The sequence below is a fragment of the Pseudopodoces humilis genome, chromosome 26 (genome assembly GCF_049639895.1).
Source record: "Pseudopodoces humilis isolate 2021_Gansu_Grassland_sample_001 chromosome 26, ASM4963989v1, whole genome shotgun sequence".
NCBI classification, from domain to species: Eukaryota; Metazoa; Chordata; class Aves; order Passeriformes; family Paridae; genus Pseudopodoces; species Pseudopodoces humilis.
In genome coordinates, this window is record NC_142225.1 from 4,070,150 (window position 1) to 4,085,829 (window position 15,680).

The window sequence follows — 15,680 nt, forward strand, 5'->3', positions numbered from 1 at the left end:
CACCCCCTGTTTGTCACTGTCACCCCCTGTTTGTCACTGTCACCCCCTCCTCTCCAGCTGTGATTAAATCGGGCCACAATTTCAACCGCCGCCGCCAGATGTGGGGACCTCTCTTGTCACAGAAGAAAGGCAAACAGCCCCAAGTGACACGAGGTGACAGTTGTGTGCACGTGAAGCGTGGCCTGTCACCTCCACCCCCCCCGGGTGTCCCCAAGCCACAGGATCTTTGCCGGGCCTGTGGGAAATCATTTTATCAACATTTGAATGTTTCCCCCCAAAACAGACCCGGCTCTGGTGGTGAGGCTGAGGAGGAAGGTCCCTTATTCAACCTTCCTGCTAAAATCAGGGAAAAGCTCTGAATTCCTGAGCCTTTTCCAGCTAAAATCCCCCTGCTCTTCCCCAAATCCATGGGGAGATAAAACCTTTTTCCCTTCCTGCCCAACTGGAGCAGATCAGTTTTTGGGGTGCCACCAGCACCCCCTTTGCCTGATGGAATTCCTCACACAAGGGACACAACCTGAGGGAAATTTTATCCAGGGATGTGATCCAGGATCAAGATTTTAACCACAAATATTTCCATCGTTTAATTTTGTCTCTTCAAAATTGCATTTCCTGGGAGAGAAGGATCCCAGCCCCCCCATCCCAAGGTGGGCCCTCAAAGTCCCCAGGGAGCTGCACAAGAGGGACAACGAGCCAAGGCAGAAACTTCCAAAGGAAATGATGGAGAATTCTGGAGAAACCTCCAGCTGAGAGAGGAAGAGCTGGAGCTGGGAGGGAGGGACACGACCTCTGTCCCCATGCCCAGGGCAGGGAGGTGACAGCACAGGACCTATCGTGGCCTCCCAGCTGGTGCAGCTCCAGCCTGCGGCTCTTGGGACTGTCACCCATGGGGACTTTATCAGGGATGTCCCTCCTTTGGGGCTGCCATCCCTGGGGACTTTATCAGGGATGTCCCTCCTTTGGGGCTGCCATCCCTGGGGACTTTATCAGGGATGTCCCTCCTTTGGGGCTGCCATCCCTGGGGACTTTATCAGGGATGTCCCTCCTTTAGGGCAGCCTTCCATGAGGATTTATCAGGGGCTGCTCCTCCTCTCCTGCCCTGCTCCTGACTCTCGATTTCCAAAAAGGGTGGGAGATGTTCCAAAAAAGAGCGGGAGATGTCCCGGAATCAGCAGCACATCCTGAGCAGCTGCTGCCACCCCCTATCTCTGCCTCACCCCTCGTGTCTCCTTGTGGCTTCTGAAGTCCCCAGAGACACCAAAACGCCCTGCCAGGATGGTGGGGAGGGGTGGCAGGACCCCAAAAGGGCTGCAGGGGTTTGGTGGGTTCAGTTCTGGGTGGGGAGGGGTGAGAGGATGATTTTTAGGGATGTGGCTCATTCCAAAGTCAAGAAAAGCCATAAAAAAGCCAAATTTTTTTTGAGGGAGGAGGGGAAAAAAGGGTCCTTGAAAGAAACCCAATGTTATTCAAGTGGTTTAAGAAAGCTCCCTCTCCCACCAGCCTTTTGCAGGATTTCTTCCTGAGAAGCCTCCCCTTCCCCTGAAGAGCCTTTTTAATTTTTTTTTTTGCAGCACAGATGAATAAACCCCAGGCTTTGTTCTTAGCAAGGATCTTTTATCAGCTCCTTGCCCTGATAGCACCAATTTTCATTTCATCTGCAAATGGGGGTGGGGAACTGATCTGATCAAACAAGAACCAGCCCAAACCCAAGCTCTAAACTCAGCTTGAGCTGCTGAGAGGGTCCAATGAGTTCACACAACTTCCTGCATTTCATCCATCCCCATTCCCTCTGTACTTCCAGGATCCCACTGGGAAGAAAAAAGGGACTTTTCATCAGCCTCCAGGTTCGGATTTAGGGATTTTCTCAAAGTGAAGCAGCAGCAGCTTAAAATGACAGATTTAATGAGCAAGAGAAGGTGACAACAGTCGCTGTCACCCCTGTTATTGTCACCCATCCTGTCACACCAAGGAGCTGCTCAGCTCTGACAGTCAAACCCTGCTCTCCAGCTCTTTCCCCAAAAACCATTTCAAAATTCAACCCATTTTAGGTGCAAAGACCCCCAAGGCTCCTATTTCACACCTCTATCAGTCAGGAAATCCCAGCAGCAGAATTTGTCCCTCACCCCACCATGGGAAGCATCTCCAAACCCCCTCAGTCTGGCCTGGGAGGATTTTCACCGTGGATGAGATTCAGAAAAATTTGGATAAATCCCCTTGTCCATCAGAAATTGGGAATTGCTCATAAAGGAGCCCAAACCCCGCTGGGATCAGCAACCTCTGGTGCACAGCCAAAGTTTGCCAAACTTCCCCATTATCGTGCTCTGAAGCAGAGCCAGGCCAGGACCCTGCAGGAATGGCTCTGGATGCTCCAATCCAGGTGGGAATCCCAGCCCAGGGAGCAGCAGGATTCCTTCCCCCTGTGGTATCCTGCCATGACACTGATGTCCCTGTGAGCAGGGGTGGCTTCCCCTGCCAGCCCCCGCCTCTGATCCCTGGAAAAATCCAGGCAGGATTGGAATGGGCTCCTGGCCTCTGCAGAACAGCCAAATGTGGATACAGGGCTCGGAAAATGGGGATAATTCTGGGATTGCTGCAGTTGGATTATGTATTTGCACCTGCCTGATCGAGGACGAGCTGGAAAAGGGAGATTCCAGAAGGCTCTGGTGAGGAATCCATGGCAGGAATGAAGCAGAGGCTTCGTGTCCCTGCTCCTGGGGTCTCTCCAGGCAGTTTTTGGGATCCCTTAAAGGAATTCACGGCAGGGATGAGGCCTCTCTCGTGTCCCCATTCCCAGAGTCTCCCCAGGCAGTTTTCAGGATCCCTTCAGGGACCAGCTCATCACCATCCCTGGATAAAGCAGGAGAGGCTGGAGCAGCCCTGGCTGTGCAGAATGTGCGGATCTGACAATTCCCAGCATCCCTGATCCCAAGGAATTGCTCCAGTGAGTGTCCTATCCAGCCTCTGGAATGTCCAAAGTGACACTGGCCAGAGAACTTGTCACCCTCTGCTCTTCGGGAGGACAGGTGAGGAGCATTCCCATTTTCTGGAAGAATCCAAGGAATTGAGGGGATTTAGGGAGTGCAGAGAGAGCAAAACCTGCAGAGCTCCTCTGTTCTGTCAGCAACCCAAAATCTGCTTTTCCACAGAAAATAAAGTTCTGAGCTGCACAATAGAAAAAAAAACAAAAACAAAAACAAAAAAAACAAAAAAGGGAAAAAGCAGCTTGGATCCATCTCCTCATCCCTTTGGGTCCCAGAACTCCAGGCAGGGGGATGGGAGGGAGCAGAACATTCCCTGAGTCACCGGTGGGGCTGGGAACAGCCTGGAGCTGGGGGTGAAATTCCTGCTGGATTAGACTTGGATTAGATCAGGAGCTGGTGGGATGGGAAGGAACAGATTTGACATCAGTGGGTGTTGAAATTAAAGGCCCAAAGCAAAAATCCATCAAATCCTGGAAGCAGGAATGATGTCTGATATCCCAGTCTGGCCACAGAGAACTCCTGGCGTCTGCTGCAGGCTCATCCTGATGGAGCAAAACTTCCAGAAGGAGCCATGGGGTGTCCATGCCATGCAGGATTCCCTAGGAATAGCTGGGAGGAGTCTCCTGCCTGTCAGGGGTGGCTGTGGATGAATTCCAACTCTCCCAAGAGTTTTCCAGTGGAGCTGGATATGGAGCACACAAAATTCCCTGTTTATCTCCTGCTGCCCTGCATTCCCAGCAGCTGGAATTTGTTGCTTTGTGGGAACAGCTTCTCCCCTGTGGTTATTTAGAGGTTTGGATAAACATCTCTGAGTTTTCCTCTGGAAAAATTCCCCCCTGGAATATCTTAACTCCCACCCTGAGAGGTGTTTGGCATCCTGGAAACTCCTCCTCACTTTCTGTACCTGTGGCATCTTTGTGAAAATTCAAAATTCCAGCTGGGAGCACTCAGAGCTTGTCTACATCCCACACCTCGCTGGGAATTCCTTTCTGGATCAGATTCCTCCTCCAAATAGCAAATCTAGAGAGAAAACTCCAAGACTTTCACTTCCAGAGTCTTTAATAACCACAAATTGCAGCCAATAACACTTTAACAAGCAAATAATCTCCCTCAAGTATAAAAAAAAAGTCTCAAAACTCTAAATAAAATATAAAACCCAACAGCCCCGTGGATTTAAACTCTTCATGTTGGAGTTCTCATTCCTGGAGAAAAAACAACCCCAAACATTCCCAGAAATTCAGTTTATTCCCTGCTAGCCCAGCAGAAGCTTTCTGAGCACATCAAGTGTTTGTCACTGTCAAACTGCAGCCAAAATCCCTCAGATTTGGTTATCCAAGGAATTTGGGGGGCTCAGAGGAATTTTCAATCTCAAGTGGGAGGAGGGTGGATTTGGGTGGATTTTTTGGGGGGATTTTCACAGCTGAGGGCTGTGAAAACTCGGTGCTGCCGATTTGGTTTCTGGATGGAGAGGCTCAGAAATCAGAATATCTCGGTCCCAACGTGCCCTCTGCTGGCAGCGGCGCTGGAACGAGGAAATCCCGGGAATGAGGAGGGAACCAACCACTGCAGCTCCATCCTTTAATCCAGCACATCTCTGGGAAGCCACAGTGGGATTTCAGGGCCAGGAGATTAAACGGCTCCAGGTTTTCCTCCGAAAAATTCCCCATTGGAATTCGCACCCTCTGAGGCTTTTTGAATCCTGGAAACTCTTCCCCACTTTCTGTGCCTGTGGCAACTTTGGGAAATTGGAATTTAAATTCCCAATGGGAGCACTCATGAAATAGGGATGGAAACAAGGAGCCAGCAGGGTTTTTTGCTTCCAAATGGTCCCTTTAAAATGGGATTCATAGATTCATAAAATCATGGAATTGTTGAGGTTGGGAAAGCCAGGAAATCCTGGGAAAGATGGAACCAACCACAGCAGCTCCATCCTTTAATCCAGCACATCTCTGGGAAGCCACAGCAGAATTTCAGGGCCAGGAGATTAAACTGCTCCAGCCTTTCTTCTGAAAAATCCCCCACTGGAATTTGAACTCCAAGAGGTTGTTCTGCATCCTGGAAACTCTTCCCCACTTTCTGTGCCTGGGGGAAAATTGAATTGAAATTCCCAATGGGAGCACTCATGAAATAGCCCTTGGAGTGCCAAAGGCCCCTGACAAACCAACATCAGGAACCTGGGGGGGTGAGTTTGTTATTCCCTGGAAAAGGACAAAGGGCTGCCCATCGTGTCCCATTGCCATGAGCGGAATTCTGCCTCTGAAAATTAGAAATGGAGCAGGATTCCTCCCAAACCCAAGCTGTCCCCACCTAGAACTCAGGATGCCCTTGGAGTGAGAAACTCTGGAAGGAGGAGGATGGGGATGGTGTTGAAGGTGGTCTAGCCCACCTAGTTCATGTCCAGGGCCCGTGGCTGGGAGCGGGCCCCTGCCTCCGAAAATTACAAATGGAAAAAGATTCCTCCCAGACCCAAGGCGTCCCCATGTAGAACTCGGGCTGCTCTTGGAGTGCCAAACACCTCTGACACTCTGACATCAGGATCCTGGGGGTGAGTTTTGTTTGCCCTGGAGAAAATCCACTGTTCATGTCCAGAGCCTGTGGCTGGGAGCGGGCCTCTGCCTCAGAAAATTATGAACACAGAAGGATTCCTCTTGGACCCAAGCCATCCCAACCTAGAAGTCATTCTGCCCTTGGAGTGCCAAACACCTCTGACACTCTGACATCAGGATCCTGGGGGTGAGTTTTGTTTCCCCTGGAGAAAAGCCACTGTTCATGTCCAGAGCCTGTGGCTGGGAGCGGGCCTCTGCCTCAGAAAATTACAAATGGAAAAGGATTCCTCCCAGATTCAAGGCATCCCCATGTAGAACTCGGGCTTCTCTTGGAGTGCCAAACACCTCTGACACTCTGACATCAGGATCCTGGGGGTGTGAGTTTTATTTAAGACATGGAAAAAGGCCGCTCTCTGTGTCCAGGGGCCTGAGCAGGCCTCTCCTCACAGCGGGAAGCTGGGGACAGCCCCCCCCAGCCCTGAGCTCCCCAGCAAGGATCTGCAAGGCAGACGTTTGGAGCTATAAAGGTGTTTTCCAGCCAAAATCGCTCTGCAGCAGCCTGGCCTCATGTCTGAAGCTCATTTCCACCCAGAGCAGGTGGGGTGTGGGGTCGGGCTGCTGTGAGAACACCCCCCACATCCCTGCACTCATGGAACAGCAGCTAATTGAACTGTTTATTTACACTGTAAATAAACATTTACATACATTGTAAATAAACCTATTTATTATATACACTTTATATATTATATGTACTTCCTGTATTATGTAAACACTTCCCTTTACTAGAGATAGGGCAGATTATTAAAACCCAGACGGAGCTGTCATTACAATTGCAGGTTTATTATAATCTCTGGTCCCATCACAAGACAAATGGCCTGCACAGAGCTTCCCTTTCACTGGATGGTGCAGAAAAAGAATTTAAAAACCAGCCATTTATTTCTGTACAGTTATTTGTCCTTGGGGCACAGACAGACTGGGTCCACTGCCATGGACCCATGCTTGAGAAGGAAAGCTGGCATTTTTGCTTTGCTAGGACAGAGGCTTTGAGGTTTTCCTGGCCAGGAGAAAAGTAATTAGGCAGTGAAGGGGTTGTTCCCACTAATGAGGGAATGTTCCCACTGGGATGGACTGGAGAAGTGAGTGGCTCTCACCACATTCATGCCTGTTTGTACCACCAAAATTCACTTTCCACTCCGTTCCTCCCTAGCTGTGCCCTGCCAGCGTGGCAAACGGATCTAAATGTGAAGCTTTAAAAGGCATAAAGTGATCTACAAACTGAACCTAAAAATTAACTCACAACTCATCGACTCCTCATGTGACCAAACCTGTGGCCGATTGATAAATTTTGTCCTGGCCACTTCAGCATTAGCACAAATTACAAAGTCATAAAAAATCCTCAGCCAGCATCATGATCCAACACACAGAGGATGCTTCTTACAATGCCAGTGCCACCAGTCAGCTGTAGGTGGCGATTTTTAGCTCCTTTTCAAGTTTCTGGATCTCCAGGTAGAGTTTCTGGACTTCCAGCAGGGTTTTCAGTTCTGACAGAGGAATTCCACACTGGAAAGCTGCTTTGTTTCGAAGAATCCTCTCACACACATCACGCTTCTTCTTTAAAACAACCAAAACAAAGGCAGAGTGAGAGTCCAGTGAGGGGTGACAGAACAACCGCCACCGTGAAGCTGGACCAAAGCTATTCCAGGCTATATATGGGGCAAGAAACAGGAAAAATGGGGCAAGAAAGGGGAAAAAGGGGGCAGCTGGTGGTACTTACACACGAGGGTGGTGGTGTCCAGGTGCCATCAGCTGAGCAGGTGGTTTTGGAAGCTGCCCCATCACGTTTGCAGTGGAAGGACACCGTTTCGTTCACCTCGTACCACAGCTTGTTGAAGTGAACCACGATATCCTCCTGCCTCGGGAGCTGGGAGCACCGAACTGGGGGGGAAACGCACACAAAACATCAAATAATGGGAGGAGATGGAGGAAAAACCACCCTGCAAACTCCCCCTGTGGGCCAGCAGAGCAGCGCCCGGGCTGCGCAGGGCAGGGCTGGCACTCACCTGGCTGGCAGGTGGGCAGGGGAGGGCCCCAGGTGCCATCAGCCAGGCACTGGCTCTGGGCAGCACCGTGCAGCCTGAAGCCTTCGTCACAGGAGAAGTGCAGGAGCAGCCCGTAGGGAAAGGTGAACGTCTGTGGGGTCATCCTTGCCCTCTCCACCACGGGCTTGGGGCACCGGATCACTGCGGGACAGAGCAGAGGGAATGGGCTCTGGGGACAGCAGAACCTGGGCAGAGCTGCTCCTCCTGCTGCTCTCTGCAGCAGCTTCCTGCTCAAATGCAGGAATTGACCCTCAGCCTCCTGCAGCAGCGCTCAAAGGCACACTGAGGAGTCCTGGTGTCACACAGGAGCTGCACTGGTTCATCCACTCCGGGCTGGGAGCTCCTGGACCGGCGTTAAGCTGATTCCACACTCACCCCTGCACTCCGGGGCAGGTCCACTCCACACCAGGCTCTTCCCATCATCTGAGCTGCAGTAGATGGACTCGTCCCCCACGAGGGACAGCCCCTCTTCACATTTGTAGGTCACCTTGGTGCCATAAGGGAACTCCGTGTAACCCCTGTCAGAGTGGTACCCAAAGGAGATCTGTGGAGGGGGCCCACAGACTGTGGAACAAAGGGAATTGATAAAGAAAGGCACATGCAGTTGTCATCTTCAGGTGAGAATCAAAAGCATTTCTGTGAAACCAGCACAAAGGTCACTTCTTGGGTGGTGTGAGGCAAATTCACAAGCTGCTGCCTGGATTCTGGCCTCTAACAGCAGCTCAGGGATCCAGAAATATCAGGATATTTCCAGTGGTGGCCTCCCCACTCCTGGGGGCCATGGTGGGATTCAGTCAAAGCCTGGACCTGATGATGTTGGAGCTATTTCCCAACCTTAATGATTCTAATTCCAGCTCTGGGGAGGGGACACCTGGCTGAGCTCGTGTCCCCAGGAGCAGGTGCTGCAGGCAGATCAATCTGTCCCCTGAGTGTCACACGTACCTTTGTCACAGAAGGGCAGCACGGGCTCCCAGCTCAGATCAGCCCCACAGGTGATGGATGCCTGGCCCCTGAGGGCAAAGCCCTCCTGACACTCCAGCCTCACCCGGGCCCCCACAGGGTAGTCACTCCTGCTTTTACCAACCTCCTTTCCATGAGGGATGTCTGGCTCTGGGCAGTGTGGCTCTAGGAATAACAGGGAATAAAGGATGTTGTGTATTTCCAAAAAGAACTCCAGTCATGCTCTCTGTGGAGAAGAGCTACCAACAAATCTGATCCCTGGGTAGAAAAGAGGCCATCCCCAGGTGTGGGTCTCAGGCTGCCTCTGTGACCCTAGAGGGTCAGTACAGGGAATTGGCCATGCTCTGCTGGCTGCCCTGGGAAGTGGAGCAGGTTTTTCCCTCCTGGCAAGGTTTTCCTGAGCTTTTGTGGCTATTGTTGTGGTTTTGAGTCAGGAGTTGGAGCAGTATTTACACTCATTTTCTCCTGACAGGGGAAATGCCTTGGGAACATCCTGTGCTCCCCAGCCTTGTGTCAGCAAAGCAGCCCCAAACACATCCCCTTCCAGCTGGGTAAATGTCTCCCAGGGCTTCTCAGCAACCTTCCAAGCCTCTAGAAGCTTCCAACACACCACCCTTGCACCCCTGCAGACACCAGCTCAGCCCTGCCAAAACCCTGCCCTTTTTCTGTGGGGCCCATCTGGATCTTTTGCTGCCTGTATATTCCACATTATCCCAGGAGAAGTAGATGTGGAGCCATCTGGAGTGGGGGAAAGCTCTCCATGACTTCTATCATGGTCATCCCTCCCCTCTGTCCCACCTGGAATGCACTCTGGCACTGCTGGATCCCATCCACCATCGCTGCCACAGCGGAGGGTGATGCTGCTGCCACGGCCTTCAAATGCAAATCCTTCACTGCACGCCACTTCCAGCCTGTCTCTGTACTCATAACCCTCTTTCACTTGCCATGGGTGCAAGGCCTTTCCATTTGGGATGTGTGGATCTGGGCAATGAATTCCTGGGAAATGCCAAACATTAGCAAGGGTGAAGCCATGGCAAAGCCAAGTGGGTGACAGGAAAATGATTGTGAAGACGAGGATGGATGTCTCGTAGGACACAGACACATCATAATATTAAATCTGCCCCAAAAGCATCCCTGGGGGTATTTTTTGGGGGGTGGAATGTTTCTGGTGCACCCTCAAGACCACAATGTTTTGCAGGTGTTCAAGGGACCTGAAAGCAAAACTGGCAAATAAAGCAAAGTAAACTCTGCAGCTGGAGAATAAATCAAGAATTCCAGAATCAGCAAAGACCAAGCTGGGCCCTGGGGCATCCCCCTGACCCCCAGGCAGTCCCCACCCCACCAGGCACTCACTTTCACACGGAGGAGGGGGCTCACTCCACACAAAACCCTGCAGGCAGCTGATGTTCCAGGTGGTTTTCCCCACGCTGAACTGGTGGCCGTGCTGGCACTCGTAGGTGACCACGGTGTCCACAGGGAACAGATTCCCAGCCAGCCTGGCTTTCACAGCATTCCTCACATCCGGGGGCTCATCGCAGCTGCCTGGGGGTGAGACTCCAGTTTAGGGGCAGTGAGCATCACAAGGCCTGGGCTGGAGGGAATTGGGGTAAAAACCATGGGCTCACATTGTTCATTCTGAGATGCATTGAATCATGCGGGTTCAGGAAGGGTAAAGAGGGAATGCAAAGGAGACAAATGAAAACATACAAATTTTTTTTTTTCCCCCTGGAGAGAGACTTGTCACAAGGGCATGGGGTGACAGGACAAGGGGGAAGGGCTTTAAGATGAAGGAGGTTGGGTTTTGGTCAGAAATTCATCCTGATGAGGGTGATGCCCAGAGCAGCTGTGGCTGCCCCTGGATCCCTGGGAGTGTCCCTGGCCAGGCTGGACAGGCCTTGGAGCAGCCTGGGACAGTGAAAGGTGTCCCTGATGTGGCAGGGGTGGGTGGGATGGGCTTTAAGGTCTCTCCCAACCCAAACCATTCCAGGACTCTGAATTTGGACCACACAGCAATTTTCACCGTTACAATGATCTGTAATTCCCGATCCAGGGGATGCTCTCTGAGCAGATGGGGGTCCCAGGGGCTGCTGGCCCTGCACACTCACTGCGCTGGCACACGGGCAGGGGGGGCTCCCAGAGGTCGCTGTCCCTGCAGCTGGAGGCCCCGCTGCCGCTGAGGCTGTAGTGCAAATCACAGTCGAACACCACGGTGTCTCCAAAGGTGTAGTGGGGCCGGTACCCGCTCAGCAGCTTCCCATTCTCCACTCTCGGCTGCTTACAGGTCACCACTGGGCCAGGGGAAGCACGCAGGCAATCAGCAGTTAGGCTCCAGAGGGGATGTGAGGGATTTGAAAAAGTCCCTGTCGCCTTTTGCCACCAAAAGGGCTGAAAAGGGCCAGGACAGGGTGATGGGGTGGGTTTGTAGGCTTTACCCTGGGTTACTGCAGGGCGTTTTAGGGCAAAGCAAAGAGAGAACACAGGTTTGGGAATGTTTTGCAGCTCTTCTATTTTCCAGCAGGTGAGAGGGATCTCCTGCCCTGTGAGCACAGCAAAATCCCACTCCCACATCCCTGCTGCCACAGTCAGCGTCAGAGGAGACCCTAATTCCTTTCCCACCTGCAAGAGGTGATTCCATTCCAGCAGGATGAAGGAGAGAGGAGGTTCCAAGGGAGGAAGCAGCAGAGCAGGAGCAGGCAGCAGTGCAGGAGCAGGGATGTGGGAACAGCTCACCTTTGCATTCCGGAGCTGGGCTGCTCCACACACCGTTCACGTTATCCGTGGTTGTGCAGATAATTGTGGCCTCTCCCACCAGGGAGAAAGGTCTCTGCCCCCTCCTGGGGCTGTGGCACCAGTAGGTGACAGAATCCCCGTACACAAAATGCTCCTTGTCCATCCCACTGTGCTGCCCATTTGCGATTTCTGGAGGGGGTGCACAGGGAATTGCTGTGGAAGGAGGGGAAGGTCATCATAATAAGGATTAAATTCATTTTAAATCAAAGATCTGGCCAGAAAAAGGTGGAAACAGGAGGTGGCAGAAGGGTCAGAAATCAAAGGCAGGTCTTGAGGAGCTGCACCAGCCCCAGGCTCTGACTGGGCACTGAGGAGGTTTGGGATATCCCAGGCTCAAATGCAGCTGCATCACTCCCAGAGAGTGAATGAACATTTCTGCAGGAAGGGAAACACAGATTAAAAAATGTCTTTCCAGGCTCCACCGTGCACTGAGATGGCAAAATCCTCAGCAGAGCAACACAACAGCTTGTTTATCCAGCCCCAGCCACACCCCAGATAATTAAAGAATAGGTAATTAAGGAACTCTGCTTACCCTGACAGGTGGGAATGTCTCTGTTCCATGTGAGAACCTCGTTTCTAAGCACACATTCAATCTCAGAGTGTCCAGTCAGTCTGTACCTGTGTGAGACAGGGGAGAGGGAATTACTCCACAAACTCAGTCCTGATGTGTTACCCACATCACCAGCAGGAAGGTTTGGGCCCCTTTGTCAGAATTCCAGCAGATCAGAAATCCATCATCAGTGTCATTTTCTCAAGGACAAGCAGCCTTTTGACAAAAGCACTCTTTAAATTTAAAAAAATGACACGTTTCTAAGGAAAAGAATATACTTTGTTAACTACTTACACCTCTGAGCTCAGTATTCACATCTTTCCTTCAAAAAGACACTGAAACTTTGGGAATGGTTTTTGGGAAGAGCCAGGAGGGTGAACCTGAGTTTGGGAAGAACTTCCTCAAAGCAGGAGATCAAGACACTCACAAGCAATCTTAAAGCTCCCAAAGGAAAGCTCAGAAGGTATTTTCTGCAATTATCTACAGATATTTATTAATTATCTATCTACAGATATTTATTAATTAATTATCTATTAATGGGGGAGGCTCTGACAGGAAAAAACTTTGGAAAACTGTCTGGGGAGGAGGAAAGCCTGTGGCTCAGGTGCTCCTGGCTTACCCAGTGTCACAGGTGAAGTTCACTGTGGAGCCAAAAGTGAAGGATCCGGGCAGGAGCAGTCTGCCGTGGGCCGGCTCCCCGGGGTAGGTGCACGCCTTGGCTGGGGACAACAGGGCTCCAGTCAGCTCCCAGCTCAGTTTCTTGGCAGGAAAGCCAAAGAGTCTCCCAGTTGTGAGGCAGGGGATGGATCAAAGACCTCCAGATCTCCCATCCAACCTGAGGTTATTCCGTGACTCCCGATGCTGGCCTGACCTGCCTCTGGGGTTGGCAGTGACCTGTGGCAGTGTCTCTGCCCAGCTAAAGGATTCTCCCTCTGACAGTGAGCTGACAGTGGTCAAATAAGAGATTTTTAGGCTTCAGGCACTAGCTTGAGCCTGTGGGAAAGTCAAGTACACAACTTTCTCACTCTGGCCTGGGAAATCATAAGGAGGAATCCAAGCAGGCCTTAGAGAAGGAAAACAACCTTTGCAGGTGTTGTCTCCTTGTTTACTTGCAAGAAATGGTCGAGGGTGTTGTTCCTAACTGCCCAAGCATGGTGATGTGTTGATGACCAATTAAAGTTTTACCTTTTTGGACCTTCTTGGAACTGTCTATAAAAGAAAATCTGGAAGAATAAAAAGTGCTCTCTTTTGCAACTAAACCTAGAGAGTCTGTGCCATCACTTCACCGTTCCTAACACAGTGTGACACCTCTGCATCTCACAACTGTTTTTCTAGACACGAGAGTTCAAAATGCCTGAGCAGAAAGACATCTTTGGAGCCAGCAGTGGAGCACAGCCAGCACCAGAGCTGACTGCAGCTCCTGCCAGCACCCAGAGGAACAAAACTTCCCTTCAGGTCACTCATTGCCACCATCCCCAGGGCCGCCTTTGGACACTGCTCCAACAGAAGGAGCTGAGAGCATCAGCAAACAAAACCAAAAGCCACAGAATCGGTTTGGGTTGGGAGGGAGCCTGAAGATCACCTTGTCCCAACACAAGGGCAGGGACACCTCCCACGGGAGCAGGGACACCTCCCACGGGAGCAGGGACACCCAGAACACACTCACGGATGCAGATGTCACTCGGTCCGTGCCACACCCCGTTGGCTCCGCAGACGAGGACATTTGGAGTGTAAGCTTTTCTCCCGTAGCCTGGCCGACAGACCAGCTCCATCCTGAATCCATAGGGGAACAGCTCAATGTCCTCCAGCTGATCCTTGGGCTCTGCCGACTGCGACCGCGGCGGGGCCGCGCAGAGACCTGCGGACACAGAGCCCACCAGAAACGTGCTGGGAGAAAAACCAGCGGGGTTCCAGGCCTGATTCACCCTGGGGCTCCAGGGGAGGACCCCTCAGGGCTCCAAATTCTCCTCAAGGCCAGAAGCAAAGAGAAGTGCAGCCTGTGGCTGGCGGGGATCTGGAGGAGCTTCACCATTCCTGCTCCTCACACCTCAGCCAGCAGATTCAGCCAGACACAAAGTCCAGATGAAGCATTTCTTCTCCCCATTTAGTATAAATTATTGCACTTTTTCAGCTGAAATAGTTTGGTATCTGTTTCCCACAGAAAGGGAAAAAAAAGGCAAAGGAAGATGGATTCTGACCACAAAGATTTACAGAGCCCTTGAAAGGCAAAGGCAATGAGGAAAACAGCAGGATCCAAGTCTTGTAAAACCCAGGAGAAAGTTTTCCTTTGGGAATCTCAGTTCATCCTGATGGACTCGTTCACTTACTGTGGACAGTCACAATGAGAGCAGCAGTGAGGAGTGACCCAAGGACAGTTGCACAATTCCTCAGCCTCCCCAGCTTCAAGGCTGACATGTTTATTCCTGCCTGGAGATCCCACAGATGTTACCACATTCCCCTCCTGAGCCAGTATCTGTGAAGACAGCAGAGGGGTATTTAGGGGTATTTATACTCAGCTGTATGCACAGGTCTGATTTCTCCACCCCTGAGCAGTTCCTACAGTCACAGGAGAGGAGCAGAAGGAGCAGGAGCTGAATTTCTTTTCTGGAAAATTATGGGTAAAACACTTTATTTGTAGTAATAAATCTCTTGGAAGTAAAGTCCTAGTCAGAAGAAATCCTGCTGGAGTCACCAGTAGAGCTCCCTAACAGTGAATTACCTCAGAGAGAGAGAAAAGTATTTAAGCAAAAAGTTCATCAGTTCTGTGCAAGTATTACCTGAGTCAAGCTGTAGAGCTCACAAGTCAATCAAACCAAACTGCTTTACAAAATGGAATTTAAGTGCAATTTGCACTCACCTGGCACCCCTAGGGATCTGTAAGAGCCCTCTCTGTGTTATCCAGGGTCATTCATGAGCCTGAACCCTCCCAAACCTCCTGGAAACGAGGGTCCCCCTCACAGCTCCCTGCCCTAAACCCAACATTTCCCATGCCTGTTTCACCCCTCTGCCTTTCTGTCAATCCTTGCCACACCTCCTGCTTTCACCTGATTTAATTTCCAGACCTTTGTGCCTGCTGGAGCCGCACAGAAGCTCCAATCCAGCTCTCGGGAGCAGCACTTGGAGCTGCCTGGCTGGGAATTGTCTTACCTGGAGGTGTGGAGGCAGGAGATGGGAGAGCCCAGGAGTGTTCAGCACTTGCAGGATGAAACGGGGACTGCTCTCCTCCAGTCCCCCAGGCTCCAGCCCCAGGCAAAGGAGGAGTTTTGTAACACCCACATGCTCAGATCTGGCCCCAGGAAGCTTCAAATCTGCAGAAACCAACCAGAGTTGGCCCTTTGATCCATAAATCATTAACTCCTTCCGAGCAAGAAGGAAGGGGTTTATTCCAGCCCCAGAGCAAAACACTACAAAACTGAATGCAACCCAAGCAGATGTTGAAATTGTTTGGTTTTTACGTGTGGAGGTGCCAAGTCTTTAAAATGATCCTTGCTCAGCTGCTCCACTGGGACCTCAGGCACAGTGTGGGAAGTCCTCAGAGCTGCTTCACCCTGAGTTTATCTCCTCTGACCTCAGAAAGCCATGGCCAGCATTCCAAAGGGGTTTCTTCAGCCAACCCCACCTAATCCCATGGAAGCAGCTCCAGCTGGAGCAGCACAGGAGGTCCCTGGGAGCATCGCTCAGAGCTGAACATGCAGAGCATTCCAGAACAGTTTGGTTGGAAAGGACCTTAAAGCTCAGTTCCACGGAAACCCTG

At 51.4% G+C, this 15,680-nt stretch overlaps 1 protein-coding gene across 3 annotated transcripts; it reads right to left on the reverse strand.

Moving 5' to 3' along the window:
• Window positions 1-6,346: 6,346 nt before the first annotated feature.
• On the reverse strand, window positions 6,347-15,268 carry LOC102106698 (complement component receptor 1-like protein). Of its 3 annotated transcripts, none has more exons than XM_088067230.1 (14): window positions 15,074-15,268; window positions 14,254-14,399; window positions 13,593-13,784; window positions 12,546-12,645; window positions 11,909-11,994; window positions 11,317-11,529; window positions 10,692-10,874; window positions 9,940-10,128; window positions 9,385-9,582; window positions 8,569-8,751; window positions 8,002-8,190; window positions 7,588-7,767; window positions 7,302-7,462; window positions 6,347-7,135 (listed from the first exon to the last, which is right to left on the reverse strand). In XM_088067230.1, exons 2-14 carry the CDS (start codon window positions 14,339-14,341, stop codon window positions 6,983-6,985), a joined length of 2,115 nt encoding a protein of 704 aa, XP_087923356.1. In that variant the 5' UTR covers window positions 14,342-14,399; window positions 15,074-15,268; the 3' UTR covers window positions 6,347-6,982. The 3 variants fall into 3 exon arrangements, with proteins under 3 accessions (XP_087923356.1, XP_005529482.2, XP_014113682.2); XM_005529425.3 differs by having other exon boundaries at window positions 6,347-7,138; window positions 15,074-15,264; XM_014258207.2 differs by lacking the exon at window positions 10,692-10,874 and having other exon boundaries at window positions 6,347-7,138; window positions 15,074-15,267.
• Between the last annotated feature and the right edge of the window lie 412 nt (window positions 15,269-15,680).